At 41.0% G+C, this 24216-nt stretch overlaps 1 protein-coding gene across 4 annotated transcripts in view; it reads right to left on the bottom strand.

Annotated features, from left to right (window-relative positions):
* Positions 1-24216, bottom strand: part of TPRG1 (tumor protein p63 regulated 1) — a 217121-nt gene that overhangs the window by 100264 nt on the left and 92641 nt on the right. For 3 of the 4 annotated variants that reach the window (XM_058730818.1, XM_058730821.1, XM_058730819.1), the window contains exons 2-3: positions 12191-12421; positions 1881-1972 (exon numbers count right to left, since the gene is read on the bottom strand). In XM_058730818.1, coding sequence (XP_058586801.1) covers positions 1881-1972; positions 12191-12421 — 323 coding nt within the window. Of the gene's footprint in view, positions 1-1880; positions 1973-12190; positions 12422-23733; positions 24003-24216 lie in introns of those variants that run through there. The other variant, XM_058730820.1, reaches the window with a different exon arrangement.

The raw sequence follows: 24216 nt of genomic DNA, 5'->3' as shown, positions 1-24216 counted from the left end.
AAACTGACAGAATTATGGTGCTAAGACTTAATACAGATCACACAGTCTGATTTATCTTGGGACAAATTGATATCTAAAGACCTTTATAATCATGAAACAAAAACATTCCAAACAAAAATAAGCCACATTTCTATACAAAAAAGACCAAGCAATTAAAGCATGTACTATTAAAAAAAAAAAAAACAAAAAAACAAACAAACAAAAAAAAACACCTGCTGATTCTATTATTTGAGAATTAATTCAAAAAGCTACTACTGTATTTTGAAAGACCATATTTGGGCATTCTTTCTTATAAATGAAATGCACTGTAGGAACAAAACAGGTTAAGTATCTACTTCTGATTAGACCTTCAGAATTCAAGGAGACATCTGTCCTAATCAAGGCAGACTTTTTTATTTGCACAAGTCAAATTTTACTTTGCAGATGGCAGGTGGTGTTGGAAAAGGGTTGGTAAAAGTGAATAAGCAAAAAGCCTCAATTATACACTTTTTTTTTTCATAGAGATAACCCAGAGATGAAAGATATAGAGATGGATAGGACAAAAATAAAGGCAGAGGCTACCAAACAAACACAAACAAAAGGCCTTTACCAATAGACATAACTTGTGAACAGAGGAGGGACACTGATGTCTGATAAAAATCCACCATGTGCTGGGGACTTTGCTAAGAGTTTTACCATGCTGTCTCATTTAGCCCTTGTAACAACTCCTCAGGTACTTATCACTATCTCCAGTTTATACATGAAGAAACAAATGCTTAGACATGGTCAGGTTGTCTTTCTAATTTCATTTTCACTCAGTTCTTAGAACCCATTTGAAACAAGAATGTAACATGGCCATCAGGCAGATGGATCCACAGGTGACCTGGTTCTACACTCCATTGATGGAGAGATTTTGTTCTGTTGGACTAGAAGACTGGACATTCAAGTGTTGTCTGTACCAACCCCACCCTCCCAAAACTTAGTCAAAGAAAATGTCTGGCCCAGGAGTGAAAGATTAAATGCTTCTTTACTCAAGGTATAGGAATTACTGGGCTTTTCTGCTAGAGCCTTTGGAGACAGAAAACTTAGTAAGTATCCAAAATGGAGTTCTCACTATATTCTCCATTTAGTGTTATGTATTCTGTAGCAGAAAAGAGGTGCCTTTTTCTCTTATTATGTGAATATATTACTTATTATTGTAAAGACCATGGCATTCTTGATATTCTACTGGTGGGTGGAGAAAAAGTCATAGACACTAGAATTTCGGGGCAAGACACAAGGTAACTCTCTTCATGGTGTCATTTTCAATGAAAGCCCTTAGAGCTAAGATAAGCCTCAGGGATGAATGGAGAACTTCTGGAAGGAATAAAGTCTCAAGTATTACACTCGGTTTTTAACCTAACTCTGGACTGGTGGCTTGTCTTTTCTATCCCGCATGATTTTGTAGGGATGTTATGTACAGCTAATGTTATTGTACATAAAATTCAAACTGTATATATTGACCTCATTTGTCTTTTCTAACCTTCCTTTCCACTGTACCCAGAGTGGGATGGTTAGTAGCCTCATGTAGCTAGAATGAGAGTAGTTGTAAGAGACAGAGACTCGAACCAAAAAGATCAGAGAGAAGAGTCCAGTGCAACAGTCCTTGAGAGCTATGAAGACCTAAGGAGTCATAGTGATAGCTGACTATACCCAGAAAATTGTTGTAGGAGTCAACCCTAGTCATGTATCAGCCATAGGGCACCACAAAACTTGACTCGCTAACTGGGGGTAATGCCAACCAATTATTTTGCATGGCATCCAGAAGAAATTCTGCCATAGATCTATCTCCCATTCTGTGACAGTGGTGTCAAGGAAAATGTTAGATTCCCATGGCCCCTCACTTAGCCATAACTACTCACTCTGTCAAGAGCCAGAAGCCTTGAATTGTCTCTCCAGGAGTCTTCGCCATGTGGCCTTTCAAGTCTTCCATGGCAGTCTCAATGGCCCCTGGCTGAGTGGGAAAAAGAAAATATCTAGTTTAGAGAAAACTGAGCCCTCTTTGTGCTTATGATTAATGAGTATAACCCATAGCCTTCTCCAAAAAGCTGATGGGAAAGATAGTTCTCGCATTTGTCTGTTTCCTCTAGGCATAGCATGCTGGAGAGCTTAGTCTTGAACTCTGGTATTTACTAAGCTGTTCTCCTTAGGTGGGACCAAAGTAATCCAAGTCCTGTCTTCCATGATCTTACTCATACCTTCTCACAGAAAGGAAGACACCCATTTTCAGAAGGCCGGTTTTCCCAAACATGTTTATCAGAAAGTTCAAAGGATTTAGCAATATGTACATTTTTAAAATCAAATCTTTCTCTCTTTAAAGAGCACCTGGCAATAAAATACCTAAAAGAAATCTTTTTCTAATATTCTGACCATAATTTTAGATGATTCTGGGAAATTAACTTTTTTGTCTCCTTACCTTGCTTTCTTCACCCTTCTCCAAGCAGGTGCTTCTACTTATGGGCCTACCTCTAGCTTAAAATTTGATTAACCCTTTTCATGATAAGAAATTCATAGACCTCTATCTCAGTGATTCCTAAACTTCAGTACACATCAGAATCAAAAACACAGATTTATGGGCTCTGTTCCCAGAGTTTATGATTTAGGAGGTCTGAAGTGGGTCTGAGAACTTGAATTTCCAACAGGTTCCCAGGTGATGCTGATGATGCAGGACTGCACTGAGAACTACTGTTCTCTAGACAGTTATTCTCAACCTTGGCTACATATCAAATTATGAGGAGAGCCTTTAAAACTCCTAGTGCCCAGGCTGCATACCAGGGCCATTACAGAAGATACTCAGTGGATATCTGCCATGTGGGACCCACATATCAGTACCTCAGGAGTTTTGCAGGCATCCCAGGTGACTCCAATGTGCAGCAAACGTTGAGAACCACTGCAGCCCAGGAATTATCTCGGCTTTTTTATAGGTGTGGAAACAGGCTAGTGTGGGGAACCAACCTGTCAAGTTCACTCAGCTAAGAAGGGGTGGAGACAAGACGAGAAAACAAACACTCCATCGCTCCACCTACAAATGTAGTTCTGGCCTCATCCCAGCCCTGAGCTACTGACAAGTAGGTTCTCGGTTCTTGAATATTCTCTATATAATAGGGCTTTAATACTAACCACCTAATCCTCTCTAAATATTAACAGTCCTAATCCTCCCAGCCTGAGACTGTTCTCTCACAAAAGGAAACAGGGACACTAGTCTGGCCTAGGATCCGTTCAAATGTCTTTTCCTCTCAGAGCTAGGGTGGTGGTAGGATTTGGGTTTGCTTGCTTTCTCAGTGTATGATAAAACACTGTGAAACATTTTGGCTACAAAGTCCATTGGTCAAAAAAAAAAAAAAAAAAAACAAAAAACTTATGAGAATCCATATAGGAAAAACAGGAAAAGAATGACGCTGCTTCAGATAAAGTGGTAGAAAATGATGCAGAGCTCTACCCCTCCCCTACGATTCACTCAGCACAGCCCACGTCATCCAGGAAATGTCCACTGAACAGAGTCGAGTGACCGTGGATCCTATTCCATATCTGTCATAAATGAGTTCTGTAACCTCTAGGCAATTATTTGAGTTTTCTTGGCCTCCATTTCCTTATCTATAAAGACAACTGAGGCGACAGAACCAAAGCTTTCTGAGCCAAGCTGATGATGAAAGCCTCCTGGAAGTCTTTAAGAAAATAAGATCACAGCCCTTACACCGAGACATTCTGATTTTCTCATTTTAACACATTTCCTGTTGAATTGAACAGTCAGCCAGTGGACTGAATGATTTCTGACTCCTCTGCTGCTGGTTCACCGTTGTCAGAAAGCGAACAAGGCAGACCGTGCCTGCTGGAAGCTGTGAGTCATAAAATCAGTGAATTCTGGAGCATTAATCAAGCATGCCTTGAACACCCACTGACAAAGAAGACTGCACCAGCATCACTGGTCCCAGTGACCCTACTGGCAGGACCAAATAATGCTGGAGGGAAATTCCCTATGATCCCATGACAGTGCCCATCCCCCATGCCATTCTTCCCACAATGCAGCCTGATTGCCCCAGGCCCAGTGCTCAAAATCATACTTTCTTTGACGACTCATCAGGTGATTTTTCCTGTCTCTCTTATACTTACATGATTTCTTCCTCAGCTAATATAACTCAGTAGTGAAACTAAGACTTTTCAGAAGAAGAAAAAAAGACTGTAAGGGAAATTGGAGAATAATGAAATAGTCCTAAAATAAGCATTTTGTTGAATGCTTTTACACCAGGCACTTTGCCAAAACATGTGAAGATGAATATAAAACTGTAGACTTTTTCAAAACCTTACTTGTCTTCCCTATGGAAAGCAATTGGAAAAAATCTATCGAAATGATCTATTCTTTGATCGACACATTCCACTTCTGTGAAGTTATACTATGGATGTTCTTGCATTTGTGCAAAGTAACAGCTGTATATCCAGTGTTCTTTGCAGCCTTGTTTGTGGATAGCAAAATTTTGGAAACAATGCAAATATCTGTCAATAGGGGACTTGTTAGATACATTATAGGACAGAGCCATTCAATGGAATATGATGCATATGCAAAAAAAAGAGGCATTCTGGGATAATACAGAAAATTTTCAAAACGTATTAAGTGAAAGAAAAAAAGCATTCAGAAGGGTAAATAGGCCACATTTTTGTATAAAAAAAGTGGAGAAGGGATAAGAATAAGTATTTTCATGTGCCTGAATATACTAAAGCAACTCTAGAAGGATACCTAAAATGTGTTAACGGTGGTCCCCTGCAGTCAGGAAGGAACTTGATGGGGCAGTGGATGGAGGTGGTGTTTCACTCTATACCTTTTCAAAAGTGAAACATTAAACAAAAGTGTGTGTGTGTGTGTGTGTGTGTGTGTGTGTGTTTTAAGTTTATTTCTTTTGAGGGAGAGTAGAGAAGGAGAAAGAGCATGAGCAGGGGAGGGGCATAGAGAGAGGGACACAGAGGATCCTAAGCAGGCTCCCTACTGTCAGTGCAGAGCCCGATGTGGGGCTTGCTCTCATGAACCGTGAGATCTTGACCTGAGCTGAAATCAAGAGTCAGACGCTTAACCGATGAGCCACCCATGTGCCCCAGAAGTATGTTTTTTTTTTTTTATAGAACATTTGGGAAGTCTCCAGAGTTCTGTCAATGTCCTCACTGAGCATGGTGTTCTTATCTTCAGCAGTAACAGTGGTCATGCCTTTACAGAACAGTTAATCATTGTATCCTGTTAGAGTATTTTATTTACACCCTTCTATTTGTCATCAATGGCTACTGAACTAAATTAACTTCAGCCATTTAGTGTAGAAAATTAAATAATGTGTGAACACTCAGACTTGCATCTGGGGCAATGTTTAGATCTCAGCCTTTCTGCCCACTTTGTGACCCATATTATGTCCTCATCATTCCAGATATCAGTTTATTCATTTTCTAGGTGGAAGGTGGATAAGACAATATTAACTATAACAGAGCTGTTAGGAAATGCCAAAAATATTTGGGAACACTGAATTTTCATTCTTATTATTAATATTACATGGAATGAAAATAGTCGTACCATGATTTAGAGGTCAAATGGTTACTGCAATGGAACTGTTGGGAAAATAAGTAAAGTTATGCACCATAAGATGGCTGACAGGACTAACATAAGCTCCAGTTCCTAGCTTAGAGACTCCTCTTCCAGGCTCTTCTTTCCTGTCCTGTTTGCCATGCATGCCTAATTGCTACTAATTCAGACTGCAGAAGTAACAGATGATAAATTGTCCCCCATGCTTGTGCTCAGGACTCAGATCTGTGGAGAAGGATCTCCTCTGAGCCTGCTGGTGTTAAATAAAACTCCGATCCACCAAGATCTCCAAGTACCGCCTGTTTTTTCCACCAGTGATCCAACCTGGTTCTGTAACAGAATAATTAGCTCAAAGACTCCTAAGACTAATAGGAAAGTATGATGGAATAATAAGCACTCATCATCCAATATACATATATTTCTAATGCTAAATTTTAAGAAAAATCATTAGGGAGAATCCTTATTTACAAGCTATACAGCAGAGCCAGCAGCATCTTTTCTAATAGTTCAGCACCAAACATCCTCAGTCAAAACAAAGACATGTGTTTCCTTACATTTCCTTAAGCTAGACTAGCCAGGAGCCAGATGTCACACAAACAATACTCACATCTGCTGGTAATAGTTTCCCATGTACTGGACTCCTTAACTAGACAGTAAGAGGTGGGGGCAGTATAGAAAGGAATGCTCCTGGGGTGCCTGGGTGGCTCAGTCGGTTAAGCGTCCGACTTCACCTCAGGTCACCATCTCGCGGTCCGCAAGTTCGAGCCCCGCGTCGGGCTCTGGGCTGATGGCTTGGAGCCTGGAGCCTGCTTCCCATTCTGTGTCTCCCTCTCTCTCTGCCCCTCCCCCGTTCATGCTGTGTCTCTCTCTGTCTCAAAAATAAATAAACGTTAAAAAAAAAATTAAAAAAAAAAAAAAAAAAAAAAAAAGAAAGGAATGCTCCCAGGGACTCAGACACAGTAAGATCGTTCTTGTGAGTGTCATCATGCCCAGATAGAAATCACTTTGTGGTAAACACATAAGGGAAGAAAAACTGCTCTAAATTGGATGTGATTTGTAAAGTTCAGGGCAAATCTGTCTCTCCTTGAAAATAAAGGAAACGCCTCTTATTTTGTTATTGTTAAGTATCTGTCCTCAGAAGAAATATCAACTTTATTACACTCTTCAAGGGATTTCAGTCTAAGGAGGGGAGTTGAGAAATCTTTTGCCCAGTGAGATATGTAATTTCTAGACCAGAAAGCAGCTCATAAAATAACAATACAACTAATATATTTATTTAGTTGTTCCCAATGCAAGAGCAAGACATAGGGAACCCTATAGTAAGAGAAGAGGGGAAAGGAGAGAGTATGAAAGCCAAATTAGTGTCATGAAAGCAATGACATCGTGCTACACAATGGGAAGTCCCAAACCTGCTTATTAAAGTCTCGTTCCTCACAATAGAACACAGGCTATAAAAAGGCCATGGGGAACCATTAATTAAATATTAAAAGATCAAATAGTTTTAGTCCCATTAGTTTGTATATAATTTACATTCTCAAGTATAAATTTAGAGATAATTCCCCATCCCTAATCGCTTTCAACTTTCTGATAAGGTATCTGCAAATACAGAGTCCTACAGGGAGTTTAAAAATATCTTTCCCCATGCGTATCAAGTATTGTTCCTTTCATAAGAAGTTGCTTTTGAATATCAGTCTCCACAACTAAAGGGATTATCATAATATACCTCGAGTTATTAGCCTTGAGTGGTACTTTTGTTCAGAAAAGGCACTAGGCCTTTTTTAGACATGTCTGAGCAATAATAGCAAATGAACAAAAACAGGAGGAAAAAATTGTCCAAGCAGACTGATAGCAAGTGCTTCATACATTCATTACTGTGACCTCTCATTCATTGCCCAAGGTCAAAGGCACTGGAGGGGTAGTAAAAAGTGTTAGGAGCCCTAGCTCTTTGTCCTGGTACGGCCCCTAAATTGCTGGTTGACTTTGGAGAAGTCACATCTCCTTTGTGTGTTTTAGGGGTTGGATTAGATATTCTCTCAGCCCCTTCTGGCTCTGAGCAAGAATGTTGCTTTGTTGGAAGGGCTTGGTTTAGTAAATCAATAATAGTCTGGAAGCCTGTGGATAAGAAGCAACATCCCAGATGCCCCATGAAAAAACATAAGAGGTTTAAGGAAGCAGATTGACTTCTTTTATGATCTGGTACTCAGAGGTCTGGTCTAATGCATAAGGTTATGGTGCTAAAAAAAAGTGCCTCTTGTTTGTCCTGAATTAATTTAAACTTCCAGAGCAGTCACATCTTTGCATATCCACTTTGAAACTCATATAACTGATCCTCCTTCCTATTATATAGCATTGGGTATCTACTCCTGGCACCTAAGAAACTGAGTGTCATTCTGCCACAGCAAGCCAAAGAGTAATTTTCCTTTCTGGCTTATAAGGTATAAATAGGAAACAACTTAAATATCCAGAAAAAGTTATATAAATTGTTGTATATCTCCACAGTAGGATATTCTAGAACTGTTAAAAATGATGCTATGGATGTAGAGTTACTGCCATAGGAAATATTTTTATGAAACAAATTGCACATGTAAGGAAAAAGTAAGACAGGATATGCACCAAAATGTATAAGCACGCATTCAAACTTCTTTGGTTAACATTGAGTAGTGAACTATGGTGACTTTTATTTTGCTTATCGACATTTTTTTTCCAATAAACTACCTCTTGCAAAATGATTTGAAAACATTTAATAAAATAACATGCTTGATCAAGGAATTCCTCAACTCATTTACTCACAGTTCTTCTGAATTTACAACATATATGCTTTAAATTCTTACACCGTAATATATTTATTTCTTTTTAATTGCTGGGCATGGGATCATAGAACTATGAATCAGGAAGTTGAAACTTTGGTTCTAAGCCTCGCTTTACCACTTACTACTAGCCTCCTGGGCAAGTCAGTACTCATGACATTGGACAATAGCTATGACAATGGACAAGCAACAGCCTCCTCTGGGCCTTAGTTACTTCTGAGAATGAGAGTGTTGACCAGCTCCTTGGTGTTCAAGAGGTGTCTGTGGACAGAGAGCATCATTTTTGCCATAGAATCTATATAAATGCAGAATCTAAGGTCTCATTCCAGGCCTCCTGAATCAGACCAGCACTTTTACAAGATCTCAAGGTCATTTGTTTGTATGGTAAAGATGGAGAATCAGTGGACCAGATCATCTGTAGATCTCATTTCAGTGCTACGGAAGTGATCTTTTATGATAAATCTTTCATAGATCTGAATCATTCAGACCCAGAGCCTGGGTCTTATTGAATTATTCCCCGAGAAAATGAGTTATTTTCCTTTGGTCAAACCTTTTTGCTGCTATAGACACTATACATTGACATTTATATCTCACTCTGGAGGTCATGGGGAGGTCATGGGCATCTTAATGTCATTCTCTGTGACCAATTACAGAAGGGAGAATGTCAAATCAACAAGAAAGGGAGAAAGCATTTATAAGAGTAATGAGATGCTGCTTATGGAATGTTAATAGATGTGTCATGCACTGTGCTAAGAATATTTACAAAATCAGCCTATTTAAACCTCTGTGTAAAACTGATATTTTATCCATACTTTGCAAATGAGGAAATACACACACACACACAAAGCACATTCATCATACTCACGTGCTAAAAAAAATCTATATTCTGTCTCTTGATCTGAAGGAGAGCAAATGCTGAGTGCTTTGGGAATGTAGCCCTCACAGCCTTAAAGAATCCTCAAGTCTACTTTAAATTAATTAACAAGATTAGAAGTTTTCCCTCCCAAGTTCTTGAGAATGTAGGGTTTGTTTCTACATATCCGAAGGAGATCTTTTTCACACAGACTGCAGTCATTGACTGACTTACTTCTAAAAGGGCCATGAATGCCACTGTACATTACAGTAGGAACAGCACTAGACTTACAGACAGAAGATACAGATTCGAGCTAGAGCTATTCCAATTAATATCACGTGGTTCAGTCAGGTCACTTTGACAAAGGAAGCAAAGGCAGAAGGAAATGGCAGATAAAATTAAACTTCCACCCTCAGCCCATTGACAAATACTTGAGGCAGTCAGAACCTCTGCCTTGAGGCAGAACATTTCTCTAGGAACTCCCCACTGTCTTAATGCTAATGCTTTGCTAGAGGGAGAAACCACCTTAGCTGGACAATAACTAGGCCTCCAAGATCCAGTAAGTCTTCTTTAGCATAGGAAAATCCTTTTGGAAACTTCCTCTTGACTTTACTTCCCCCAACTCCCAAGGATAGAATCAGTCTCCACTCCACAATCTTGGGGCAGCTCTTCCAGCCCATGGGTTCTGTCCGCATACTTTAATAAAACCACCTTTTTGCGCCTAAGGCATCTCAAGAATTCTTTCTTGGCTATTGGCCCATCATTCTAAAACAGCATCAACTTCACTCCCCTGAAACTTCAATATGTTTACAATAAACCAAGAGTGATGAGTCCTCCCCTGCCTACCTTACAGTGTCACTTCAGGGGACTTCACTTGATAAATTACATAGAGACACACAAATAAAAGTATCAATCAAACAAATAAGTAAAACCTCCATGGTGGCTTTAAACTGTGCTGATTTAGCTAAGTTAGAGCTACATTTTCTAGAATTTCCTTTCATGTCTGTTTCCAAATTAGAGTTGGCCACAAGAGATGTTAGTATAAGATTTGTAAGGCAGAAGGGAGTTTTTCCCTGTGGAAGATCACTTCAGACCACCTGCACTCACATTCACAGCTGCTGACCTCCAGGTTCATCTGATGCCAGGGGGCAGCACTTACAGCTATAGCTTCTTTTGCTGACAGTCAGACTTCATCCCTCACCTCCTTCCCCTGGGCTGGTAAGTGTGCAGCTCAGTGTAGAAAGGCACCAAGTCCTCTCCTAAAAGTGACTCACACCTCCAAGTTTAGACACGGCTGGAGACAGATACAGATTCCATTTTCTCCTCATGGGTTTTGCTTGCTCATCAGGAATTCTGAGTTGTCCATCCAGGTTCCAGTTTTCCCGTACTCCCTATTCCCAGTTCATGACTACGAACCGGTTAGACTATAGCAACTTCAGGCCCATCACTAGATTGCAAAGACAACAGGTTTGCAGAGACTTCCCAACCAGCTCTCATAACTGCATCACCTTCTGATCATGAATCTCTTACTCCATACCACTCACGGTTCTCTCACCAAACCGTGACTGATCCATCATCATTACCAAAGATAAGACAACTTTGGGGGATGCTTTGATTTCCTTCACAGACTATCTTACAACTCAATTTTGCTTATTCAATTAAGTTCACATACTTTGGAAAACAAACCATATGCTTTACATATGCAAATCACACAAACACACAGTACAGCACCTACCATAGCACCTTAACACGTAAGAGTCGCAGAATACAGATGATATGGGTATATCGTACCTTCAAACATGTGCACGCGTGCACACGCGTGCACACACACACACACACACACACACTGAGTCACTTTAAAATTTTATCTTAACCAAAGATGTTTTAAAAGCTACCAAATCAGGATTCATTAGTTAAAGCTCTATAAATAGTCACATCTTAGCCACCATTTACTTGTAAGACTGAGCTGAATTTTTTTTTCAAGATTTGTCCCAGGTACACTTGAAAAATGAGATGGTCTCTGTTGCCACAGTGTATAATCTCCAATTTTGCTGCCAATTGGCTTTAGCCTGTGAGCTAATACCTACTGTGTTAACAAGAATATTGAAGGACTGGGAAAGAACATTGATAAGTAGGAAGGAGAGTTCAAGAGAGAGAACTACTCAAACCCAGAAAGCACTATGTCCTTGATCCAAATGCTACAAGTTCAAAATATCATTTTTTAGGAGTGCCTGGGTGGCTCAGTTGGTCAAGCGTCCAACAGGCTCAGGTCATGATCTCGTAGTCTGTGGGTTTGAGACCTGCGTCAGGCCCTGTGCTGACAGCTCAGAGCCTGGAGCCTGCTTGGAATTTCTCTCTCTCTCTCTGCCCCTCCCCTGCTCACGCTCAGAGCTCAGTAAAGGAGCTCAGCTCCAGAATGCAGCCAAAGGTTTGGGATTTAAAGGTCCCTGCTCCCACAGAGTAATATCATCATTCCCCTGTAGACCCTGAGGTTCACCTCGTTCTCAGCAAGCCTTTCCACTCCATCACCCACATCTTTTTCAAACGTGGAACAAATACCCACTCTGAGCACACAGCTTTATATTTTAGCTGCTTGGGTTTTCTCTCTATAGATCATTAATCTGTGGAGGTCAGATTTAACCTGAACACAGGACTGAGGAACCAAAGATCCATCCAAAGAGACTGGATGACCCACTTCTCTCCCATACGACCTGGTTATCAAAACTAGACCCCCTAACTTCTCTGAAATTCAGAACCTTCACCTGTAAAATGGGGATACGGGTACCTACTTCATGGTTTCTATGACTATCAGATGAAATAAAAAATGTGAAAATATCTGGTAAAACTTGTGATATAGATAGATAGATACATAGATAGATACATAGATAGATAGATAGATATTAGAATACTGTAAGAGAAGTCTTATGTAATACTTCAGAGCACCAAAAAATTTACCCGTGTAACGAAGTACTTCCGTGAGACATAAGATTGGTGATAAGGATTGGGGTACAGTGTTGATTCAGTCACACTTGGCTGCCTTGAAATACGGCTTGGCTCTGGGTCCTTGCCTGGGTCCCCCTCCTCCGTGGACAGTTGGTCAGTCTCAGAGGGTTGGTCATCTCCCTCTTGCTTCAGAGACACAGGCTGGAATCCTTCAAAACTCCCAATCTTTGACATTTTTTCTGCCTAAAACAAAAGAAGAAACAATCTTCTCATTAGAAAAGAAAGGGGGAGAGGTGGCAGTGAGGGGAGGAGTCACCTATGTCAAGGCTAAGGCAAAAAGTCTATTGTGTGCAAATGATGTTCCTGAAACCGACCAAGGCACTAATGAATGTAATTCAATGACACAGATTCTATTTACCAGGGCAGAGAAGCAAGGCCCTCCAGACAGAGAAAAGGAGGCTGCAAGTAGGTCCATTTTCCCACCTTTTGTCCCAGGACAGGAAGCTGAGTATGTAGAAAGTAGTATGAAATAATTACCAAACAATTTATCTTCAAGATTTCATAGTATTTTTGCTTCAAAACCTACCAAGCCTGTAAGCTTATTTAGCAGTTAAAAGCAATGATAACACACCTTCTTGTGTGCTGCTTGGGTAGTAATAGGGCACAAAAGAACTTAGAATTGAGCATATTTTTTAACTGAAAAAAATGCAATTATAAAATTTTATATAAGGAAATAATTTAGCCAAATGCCCAAAGACATCAGTATGGAAGGTAGTTCATCACAACATGCGTCCAATAGCAGAAAAAGATGCCACTTTATGTCTAATAGCAAAATGTATGTAATAGCAACATTAGACACCCATACAACATTGTATCTGATACCAAGAGAATGGAGTAAAACTAAGGATCCGTCAGTAGGGAATTGGCTAAATAGGTTATACCATAAAGTGAAATATAATGTAGTCATTAAAAATGTAAGTGCATATTTTTATCATGGCAAGATGTCCAAAATATATTCTTAATGGAAAGCAGTAAGCTATAAAACATAACCTATAATTTTAGTCAGATTGGTTAAAATAATTCAAAAAATATATAAAAAGAAGGAAGGACACTTGGAGTTGAATATATGTGAAAGGGCAGACCTACCCCGACCGACTCCATCTTGTTCTGTGTCCTCCACCTTGACCACGCCTACTCCCCTTGAGTAACTTCCCGATCAAAACATGCCCCCGCGACCTGGGTAACAGGACTCCAACCCTTCCCCAGCCAATCGGCTGAAGCCATGACCCTTCCCCAGCCAATCAGGAAGGGTCACCAGTGAGAAGTTACCTCACCAAATGCCCCTAGACCCCAATAAAAACTTTGTGCTTTTGAAACTCGCTCTCTCCCCGGCATCTCACCGCTGTGTCTGTTGGTGCAGGTAGGGGATTGAGCTCGAGCTAGCTCGAATAAAGGCTCTTTGCTTTTGCATCAGACTAGGCTCCCTGGTGGTCTTTGGGGATCACGAATTCTGGGCATAACAATATGTACACATGCATTGTGTGACAGATTAGAATAAGTCTAAAAAAAAGTAAAATGGGGGCACCTGGGTGGCTCAGTCAGTTAAGCATCCAACTTTAGCTCAAGTAATGATCTCACAGTTCATGAGTTCAAGCCCCGCGTCAGGCTCTGTGCTGACAGCTCAGAGCCTGAGTCTGCTTTGGATTCTGTTTCCCTCTCTCTCTGCCCCTCCCTTGCTTGTGCTCTGTCTCTCTCTCAAAAATAAATAAACTTTTAAAAAGTAAAATAGAATATTAATAATGGTTATCTCTGGATGATAGGCGGTTTCAATTTTCTTTCTTTAGAAACTTCTCGATGCTTACAATGATTATATATGACTTAATAAAAACAAATTTATTTCTATTTTGTAAATATAAAGCAAAATTAAAATAAATAGAAAGCACACGCTAGCCTAGTAAACAGTATCTCTACACCAGGTCACCACTTCCAAGCTGAAGCCAAATAGTCACCCCCTACTATGAGCACACGGTCCATGCTACATGAAAGGGGGGTTTTGTGCCCAGTCTCACCGTGACTGGGAATGCTATCTTATTTTCAGAGCTGCCTCAGTGTTCCAAATCAGACAAATTCAGTTTCCTCTGTGCTTATGAAACACCAGAAAGTGAGAAACAGCCCCTATCACCAGCATGTTTACATTCATAAAATTGGAATTACAGTATTCAAGGGAGGTAAAAATAGTATGAGCACATAATTTGTTGCCTAAAGCTGGACACTTCTGAGCATGAAAAGGGTGTTATTAACAATTATGTCAGAAGGATAGGAGTAAACCAGGATTGTCCCTGGCAAATGTGGACAAATACAGTCACCCTGAGGGGTCTGGATGCAGGAGAAAACGCAGCTGGTTAGGGGGCTCACCAGAGAAAAGCCCTCCCCAGGCCATATTCCAGGTTCCCCCTCCTCTGAGCCTCTCAGCAACCCTAGAAAGATGATTGTACCTGCCTCTCTCTGGGGATCACAGCATTTAGGGGAACCACCAAAGGCACACTCGTATAGCAGCACCTGGATGCCCACCCAGGGCTCCCAATCCTGCTTCCAGTCCATTCCAGCAGGCCCACTGTGAGGCAAGCTGGGTTACAGCAGGAAGGCTTCACGGAGTCTGCAGTAATGTTTTTAAATTAGAAAGGTAAAAGGCAGAGACCGGGGCCGTAAGAAGTACAAGGCACACCTGAAGAAGCAGGAGGAATTGTGCGCATGCACGTGTGCGCGCGCGCATGCGCGTGCGAGCGAGCGAGCGCAGAGAACAATCAGTGAGGCCCTTCGGCCTCCCCGGAAGGTCTGCCATCTCTATTACAGGGGCTGTTGGAAGAGTGTGTTTCTAGAGTTGCCTGTGACCTGTGAAGAAGGTTTGTGCCTTTGGGGAAGGCAAGCCTGCTTCTGTATTTGCCACACTCTTGCAAACACTGCCTAACAACAGACATCTGCAGAAGGCTCCTGTGCCTGGAAAACAGGGGGAGGACTTAATTAGCACCACTTCCTCTCCCTCAGGCTGTCTTCTCTGGAAACACTGGGCGAAGAGAATCCGAGCAGTTTTGAGAGGGAGCTGTTTGAGATCCAGGAAAGAAGGAAACTCAGCTCCAGTTCAATGCTTACAGCATGAGTAGTGGAAAATGGAGCCCAGCCACCTCGATCCAGAACGCTTCTGGCTCTGCTCCAGTCATGGGGACATCTTTGCAAGGACAATGAATGTACCTTCCTCAACAACCGCCCCAGTATGAGAGCCCGCACATATGAGCAACCCACTCATCTCCTTACCACCCGCTGCCCTGAAATGTTTATCCCCAGTTCAATAGATAATGCTCTTTGAACCCTGCACAAATAGACTGTATATATTGAAATACCAAAAACACATTAAAACAAAACAAATCCAGACAAATTCAAAGGTTTCCACTTGTAACAGACCTATCCAAAGCCATTTATAACTGAAAAAGATCATTTTCCCTCACGCTCCATTGAAACTTAAGTGCTAATACACAAGAAAGGCAAACTAGCACAATTTCTAAAGAAAGCAAAGAGTCAAGGCTTAGAAAAAAACTATGTCCATATTTTTGACCTAATCTCATTCCTGGGAATTCATGTAAGGAAAATTATTCTAAAGAAGAGACTGCAATATTAATTGCTGTATGTAAAACCAAAAATCAACAGAACACCTAACAGCCAAGCAATTACGAAGTCCAGCAAAGTGATATTGTGCAGACATTTAAAATAACATGCATAAGCACTGTGGCAGCGTGGAAGGAAAGGATGGACCTTCCCAGGTGAAAAAAAAAAAATAAGCCAAAGCAAAAAACAAAGATTTTCTCTAGATACGATGATATGAATATTTTTACATTGGTAAGTACCAGAAGGAAAATATTTACATTTATTGAAGTAGTTGGATTGAAAGCAAATTTTTGCATTAATTTTTTTTTAATTGTGTTAGTGCTTCTTTTGCAATAAAAAATAAAATGTTTAATAAAGGTGTTGATTTGCACACTGTGGAGCTTTCTCCAGTGTAATCTGTGCCGTTCCCCCCTCCCGCAAGGACAAGGAGGGCGAGGAGAGACAGAGAGACCACACAAAGAGCAGACCAATCCAAATGGGTATGTGGCAGGTTAAACAAGCAAGGGAACTTACATGCCAGGTTGGTCTAGGGCACCTCAAGGTGAGTATATCTCTGCATATGCCTGCCAGAATCTTAAAAGTTTATATATAGGCCATACCTGGATTCGTTCACATACAAAATCAACATGGACTCAGCAACACTTTACTCTCTCCAGGTTATGTCCTTCAAGTGGCTCCCGCTGTGGGAATGGTGGGTGGAATGTATATTTCAAGGGCAAGCGTGGTGAGGAGCTTTGGGTTGCCCTGGGGCCAGCTTGTGGGTCATCCAGAGGTCATGTCTTCTCGATGACCTCTTCCAACATGATGCCAAATAAATACCTAAAGAAATGCTATTCTTCTTTCAGATAGTAAGAATTCTATATTTTTCAGCTGCCTGCAAATTCAGAGCTGCAATTTAATATAGTGTTGAAGTAAATAACTTACTTCTGGGTCCCAGTCTATCTGCCTCACTTTATACATGCTTTAATCTAGGGGCTCCTGGGTGGCTCAGTTGGTTAAGTGTACAACTTCAGCTCAGGTCATGATCTCACGGCCTGTGGGTTCGAACCCTGCATCAGGCTCTGCGCTGACAGATCAGAGCCTGGAGCCTGCTTCCGATTCTGTGTGTCTCTCCCTCTCTGCCCCTCTGCCATTTACTCTCTGTATCTCTTTCTCTCAAAAGTAAACATTAAAAAAATTAAAATTAAAAAAATTATACATGCTTTACTCTATCTCTCTGCGATGTTTTCTAATAATAGTTCAGAAGCATATAGGGCATAAATTGTAGCTAGAGAATTAATGTCTAGTCCAACTTCATTTTGCAGATTTTGGAACACGGAGTGGAGGGACTTGCCCAAGGACACATGGCTACATAGAATCAAAACATGACTCCTGGATTCTCCTTCACTGCTTCAAGTTGTAGCACTTAGAAGAAAGCAGAGAAGTAGTGATCACACTTAGGCATTGGTAAACCGGAAACACTTTTGCCAAATGTCTGGGTCAGTCAGCCCAGCTTTCTTCTGGGATGGGAGAAACAGCTTCTATGAGGCAGGGCTCACCGTGTGCTTCTCTGGCATCAGCTGGTACCCAGCTCCCAGCCCTGCAGGCTAAAGCTTTCTCCTCCACTTGGTGTCAGGCTGACTTATCCATTAGGATCTGTGAGGTGTGTGCCTGGGGTCCACAAACCTTTTAGGGGTTCAGGAAATGCTTTAATTTTAAAATCAGAAGAGGAAAAATTAAATTTTATGGTCAAAAGAAATGTTTTAATTTTTTTCTCATGTCAGAAAAGAAGTGAAGTTTGTAAGAAACCCAAAAATTTGGTTTTGCCTAAAACCAAAAAAAAAAAAAAAATGGGGGGTAAGGGGGACTATTTAAAGTCATCGAGATGTAGGTTTTAATATTGATAATATTATGGTAGAGAGGTTCATAAACGCAAGAGTTTTAGGCCCATGGAAATATTAACATGGCCCTGAATCAAATCTATATCCTACTACTGACATTCCCTGGTTAATATTCTATTCCGGGGCTCCATCCTAAACCATCAGAACTAGAAACATGCCCCACCCCTTCCAGTGCTTTCCAAACTCTTCATTCTGGAAGATTCTGCTTCACAGTATATTGAAAGATTTCTGTCTTGTGGACAAACTGTGCAATCTTCAGATAATTATTTTTGCTTTATTAAAATCAAAGACAGATCCAGAATAGTAGACCCCGATAAATATTTGTTTTTTAGAAAAGTAGATAAATAACTATAAGGAGAACTTTTGATCAGCTTAAAAGAAGTATCTGGCCACACTGGCCACCACTCAACCAGAGGCAAAGGCGTTAACAAAGAACAGGTTGAACATAACAAAGAGTATCACAGACATACCAGTAAAATGAATAGAGATACCAGTAAAACTCAGAGCTGTTTCATGGGGAACCTCTTTTCAGGGGCCAGGCCTACCACTCTCCAGCACTGCCTTCCCCTTTTTCCATCAGCTTGTAAGAAGTCCTTCTTGGCTCCTGGCCCTCTCTGCCTCCCTGGCAAGGCTGAACAGCTGTTTCTCCTTTACTTTCTCTACTTTCCCTGTCTTCTGTCTCTGTCTCTCTGTCTCTCTCTCCTATATATATATATATATATATATGACATGTATATATACATATATATACACATATATATGAAATATGTATATATACATGTATACATATGTATGTATGTATATGTATGTATGTATACATACATATGTATACATGTATATACATACATACATATGTATACATGTATATACACATATATGTATATATATACACAGCTCTCCATAAGTCTCATGGGACTTTTTATTTAACCCCAGGCAATGCTGTCGCAGGTGCCTTTGATTTCCACAAAGCTTTTGAAATATTAATAGCTACTTGAGTATCTGTGTTACTACCTCTCTGGATCTTCAGGAAGACAGAATGCTTAGTTAGGAAACACTCATATCTATTAACTCCTGCATCCTGTAAACGAGGAATCAGAGACCTAGATGGGTTCTGGGTCCCCCTGACCCCCACTCACATTCTGTTTCTGTCTCTCCATCTCTCTCAACATAAGTAAACATTAAAAACAAATTCATGGTTTGCTACCAAGAACTGCTACCTCTTGCAGGTGGCGTAGTCCTGAGCTGGGGAGGGAGTGTGGGAGTAAGTGCCTGTGGCTTATGTTGCTTTCAAAGAAGTCAACTTTTTTTTTTTTCTGATGGTGACATGTCTACCCACCAGAAAGGGTTAACATTCTCGAGGCACATCCTCAAAATAACAATCCACTTTTAAGTCTGACATTTTGTAAAGGTAATTTATGTGAATTTATATGTGCAGCTTTCCTGAGTCTCTGCGAGAACAGCCAAGGGATGCGCGGTGGATAAACAGTACTCTAACACCTCAAAACTCCAACGAGGCCTCCTCTGTGCCAGCTGAGATAAGAGAATTGGCAAACACGTCTTCACAATTTCACATTTTGTACGTTAGTGATAACATGCCAGCAGGGCTGTTCTGTGTCCTGGGGAAAAGTTGAACTGATGCAGGGTCTCTTCCCTCCAGGCTGCCCCCCCCCACCCTGTGCCCTGCTGCCAGTACTTTCATTCAGCAAGGGGGTGGGGGAGGCCCAGGGCCAGCATGAAGAATGCATCCCCCCGCCACTCATTCACTGGGTAACCCTGAGGAAGTCACTCCTCTTTCTGCACTGCAGATTCCTCATCTATAAAATGAGAGGCCAGATTTATGATTTGCATAAATGACTAGCCCATTTCAATCAAAGCAGTCTCCTCCTCTGGTTTTGGACCCTTCTGAAGCTTTCCTCTGGGGAGAACAACATATTAAAGTCTGAAAACTGCAGGAGGAATTATTTCCAAGTTTCCTTCCAACTCAATCACCCTGCAAGTTTTGATGGGCTTTTCTCCAGTACCCAGATTCTGTCTCTCTGTCTCTCTTTCTGAGACAGAGAGACTTAGATTCTAGATCTAAGTCTAGAGAGGTTGCTCATATATGGTTTCCCCCATCTCTTCTCGATTATATGACTCCCATGAACCTGGTAGTTCCCTTGTGATTCACAGGTTGTGGTGTCAGAAGAAGAGAATTCTGACATCATGAATTTGGGTGTTCATTGTGGAAACTTTGGGGTGTTTGTCCTCCAACTTCCTTCTAGGGCAAATGGCTATCTACCTTGACCAGAGCTCCTAGGGACACCCACTGGGCACCTTAACCAGGTCAGGACTGGAGACATGCTTGAGCCCCAATAAGTCTTCTCACATTTCAGAAGGAAAACATGCAGAGGTTCACTGAGCCCCTTCCACAAGATATTAATTTTTCGACGGGGTTCTTCAAAAATGTATATGGAAAAGAATCGATAAAGACAAAGATATTGAATAGAGAACTTTGTGAGATTACAGATCCCTTGTGAGTCCCTGAGATTAGCTTCCTTGCAAACTTCCACAAACATTTCCACCACACTTCCAGCTGGCGTTATGGTAGGGCTTGAGTTTCTGACTCATAGCATTTATCTCACTGTTGTGTACCCACCATTACATCTCTGCCTTCACTCCTGGGCTGTAAGCGACTCTGATCGCTTCTTTTCCATATACATTTTTGAAGAACCCCTTCGAAAAAGTAATATCTTGTGGGAGGGGCTCAGTGAACCTCTGCATGTTATAGCCTGCACTTGGCATGCTCATGGTACAGAACAGGCACCGATTACAAGTTCTCAAATGGATGTCCTGCTTGTTTCTCTGTCAGGTCTGAGATTGAAAGGCAAGACTTACTTACATCAGATCCATTGCTGCTGGCACATTCCTCATACCTCATATATGAATGTTCAGTAAATGTAGGCTCAGTAATGAAGCTCTGTGTACGGCATGAATGGTAATATCTTCTGGACCCACGCATACAAAGACACACATGGGAATGCATGCCACAGAGGTGCCTGGGCGGCTCAGTCCATTGAGCATCCAACTTTGGCTCAGGTCATGAATCATCTTATGGTTCATGAGTTCGAGCTCCATATCAGGCTCAGTGCTATTGTCTGCACAGAGCCCACTTCAGATGATCTGCCCCCCCTCTCTCTGCCCCTTTCCCGCTTGTGTTCTCTCAAAAATAAACATGAAAGAGGAAGGAAGGAAGGAAGGAAGGAAGGAAGGAAGGAAGGAAGGAAGGAAGGAAGGAAGGAAGGAAGGAAAAGAAAGAAAGAAAGAAAGAAAGAAAGAAAGAAAGAAAGAAAGAAAGAAAGAAAGAAAGAAAGAAAGAAAGAAAGAAAGAAAGAAAGGAAAGAAAGAAAGAAAGAAAGAAAGAAAGAAAGAAAGAAAGAAAGAAAGAAAGAAAGAAAGAAAGAAAGAAAGAAAGAAAGAAAGAAAGAAAAAGAGAGAAATGCCAGAGTCTTTTCTCAGGGAAGCTCATAGTCTAGTGGAACATTGCAGACTTTGGTGATAGAGCCATACTAGGAGAATGTGCACAAATACTGTGGAAACAGAAGGGGGATTAGCAGGGGTGAGTGGAGAGAGGGTTGAGAGTGTGAAAAATTAGAGGTGTAGACAAAGGCGCCTCAGAGCTGACTGCATATTTGAGACAGGCAAGGACATTCCTCTCAGACCTGTGAGGTGTGAAGAGGGGTGTGTTCAAAAGATGGCAGGTAATATGGTGTATTGTAACTGAGATGCCAACTACTTGCCTCCAGCCCACACCCCTTGAGGAGCCAGTAACACTCGGTTAAAACCTTCGGTCTCTGACAGGATGAAAGTCTTAAGTCTTCCTCACACCTCCTCTCTGCTGTCACCACACCTCCATCCCTGTTGGGACAACTCCCTCACAGCCAACCCAAATGCAGAATCAGGGCTGGCCCGGGAAGCGTTCCATTGCCCCAGACACTTTGTGAGATTAACAACATCACTACAGACTGAGAGAAGTAATGGAGAGGTGAGTCACATTGCATACAGTCCAACTTTGTACCATTCATCTGTGTCGTCTTTCTTTCCAGGGTAACAACTTCTTCCTTGTGTGTGCTTATTATTTGAAGGATATATATGTTTCATCTACATATCCAAGTCACCCAGGTTCTCCCCTTCAACACCCCAAATAAATGGAGTTCTCCCACGAACATAAATTCTGGAGGTAGTTATTAATATAAATCTGTACATGGATTTGTGAATCGTGGGGGCACTGGCTGGGGATGTACTTGAAAAAGCAGAAGGAAGTCAACCTAGAAGCCAGGAGTCACTTGTAGTGACTTATCTCAGGGAGTAGCAGAAGTGTCCTACTTTGCAAATAGCCTGACCACGAAAAAGGTAGGGAGGGGACAGAAAAGTGGTAGAATTCTCCTCCTGGGAAGGAGAAGAATTAAGGCTAAAATCACCAGCCTTCCAACCCCCTCCAAAAGAAAGAAAAATATCAGCCTTCAAGGAATTGAGCAGAAAAAAAGCTGTTGGGTCATGACAATGTACTTTAAAGGGGCCCATAACCTCACAGATATTTTTTTTCCACGTGCAAGTGAAAATGAAAGGAGCAGAGAAATGAAAACAATCAACGAACAGCAACAATTCGGCTTACAGCAGCCTCTTTTCTTCCCTCTGCAAAGTAAATAGGTTCCCTGATTTTGAAGCTGCTGATTCAGAAACTAGATGGTGACAGTGCTTAGCAATTAGAACAGGTCTCTTTCCCATTGATTGGGACATCCCAAAGGAGTGTGTGGATTATGTCACCAGGATTACTACCTACCCACTGTTGGTTTCAGTGCCAAAGAGCCTATGACCAGATGTTCCTGGCTGGGAGCTTTAAGGAAGTCGCTCCAAAACCTGGGTTTCCTGCTAGGCCAACTGTGACTTCTCCTGTAAGAGTTTGTGAAATTCAGGGAGAGCCATTCATCCAAATGCTGACAACGGTATTTTTACCCCCCCCCAAAAAACTACATCATTTATTATTTTAATGACATTTTTAACATAATAATTTTTATTGAAGTATGACATGCATTCAAAAAATCATAAATCTGCAGATCAGTGAAGGATCATTAAATAAACACACTCATGTAACATTCATGTAGGTCAAGGTATACCATATTATTGGCACATTGACAGGATTATTTTTCTCAAAGTAAATATTCAGTTGGTTTCATATGATGGAATCCATGACCACTGCCAGACATTTTAGATATCTAACAACACCCTCATTTTACAAATAAGAAACCAGACGTTCAGAGAAGTGACTTACACCTCAGGTCACAAAGCAAGTTAGAGGAAGAGGCGGGGTTTCAGGCTCCTCTTTCCTGGTCTTATTGTCTCCAATTCCTAGGAAGCCTTAGCTGACCTATGAGGAAGAGAAACCTGTTCTTCATGATGACTCCTTTTTCCAAGAGTCTGAGGTTAGCTCTCTCTTGGCTCCATAAAGCCTGTCTCCCTAAAGCCCAAGGAGCTGTCTCAGAGACACTGTTCTAAAGCCCACACAAACCATTATTTCCTCTGCCAGGGACTCCTGGTATATATCTGACACATGGTAACATATTTGTTAAGTGAATTAACAAAGAGATTTCACAGTACCAACAGATGCTTCTCAAATTCTCCCTCTTCTATATCCATGATCAGACTGGTTATTTTGACCCATGAGACCTCATTTTGCCTGTGAGATGACCTTCCCCTTTATTCTGAAGTAGTCACTGGTGAGGACCACTAACTGTGTCACATGAGGAACAGTAGAAGGAACTGGAGAAATTTAGTTGAAAAGAAAGAAAATATGGAAGACATCGACCACTCTCAATATCTCCAGATATCTAAAGGATTATCAGAAGGAAAAGAACACATTTCTTCCTTTCAAACCTATAAGCATAAGAAAGATGAAAAATCTCTTGTTTTACATGATCAAGCTTCTCAAAAAAATGGTCCACCATTAAGTGTCTCTACTTAATTTTATCTCATTCATACCTGAATCCCTAGAGATCTGCTTTTCAGTCTCAGTATATCTTTGAAGTACTCTCAACAAAGCTCCTCTGACAGAATCCAATAGATAGATACTTTCCATTCTTTATCTTCCTTGATCTTCTTTTGCACTGTTGATTGTTGATACCATCTTTCTTAAAATTCTTATTGCCTTCTGTCCCTTGGAACTACAGATTCCCAGTGTTCTTTCTACTTGTTTGTTCACTGTGTTTAGTTTCTTTCATGGAGACCCCACCACAGACACAAAACACATACTCATATCTCACAAGCTTATGTTTAACCATAATCAATAGATCTGACTGCCAAATCTGTATCTCCAGTTAGAGCTCTCTCCAAAGATCAAGTCCATCTAAATAACTACCTACTAGACATGTCACCTTTGTTGACTCACAGGTACTTCAAACTCACTTTATCCAAAGATGAACTCATCATCTTCTTACATGCCCCATAAACTTGTTCCTGTTTTTT

The sequence above is a fragment of the Neofelis nebulosa genome, chromosome 5, assembly GCF_028018385.1.
Source record: "Neofelis nebulosa isolate mNeoNeb1 chromosome 5, mNeoNeb1.pri, whole genome shotgun sequence".
Lineage (NCBI taxonomy): Eukaryota > Metazoa > Chordata > Mammalia > Carnivora > Felidae > Neofelis > Neofelis nebulosa.
The sequence above is the reverse complement of the archived record's forward strand: the minus strand, read 5'-3'. Positions and strand labels throughout refer to the sequence as shown.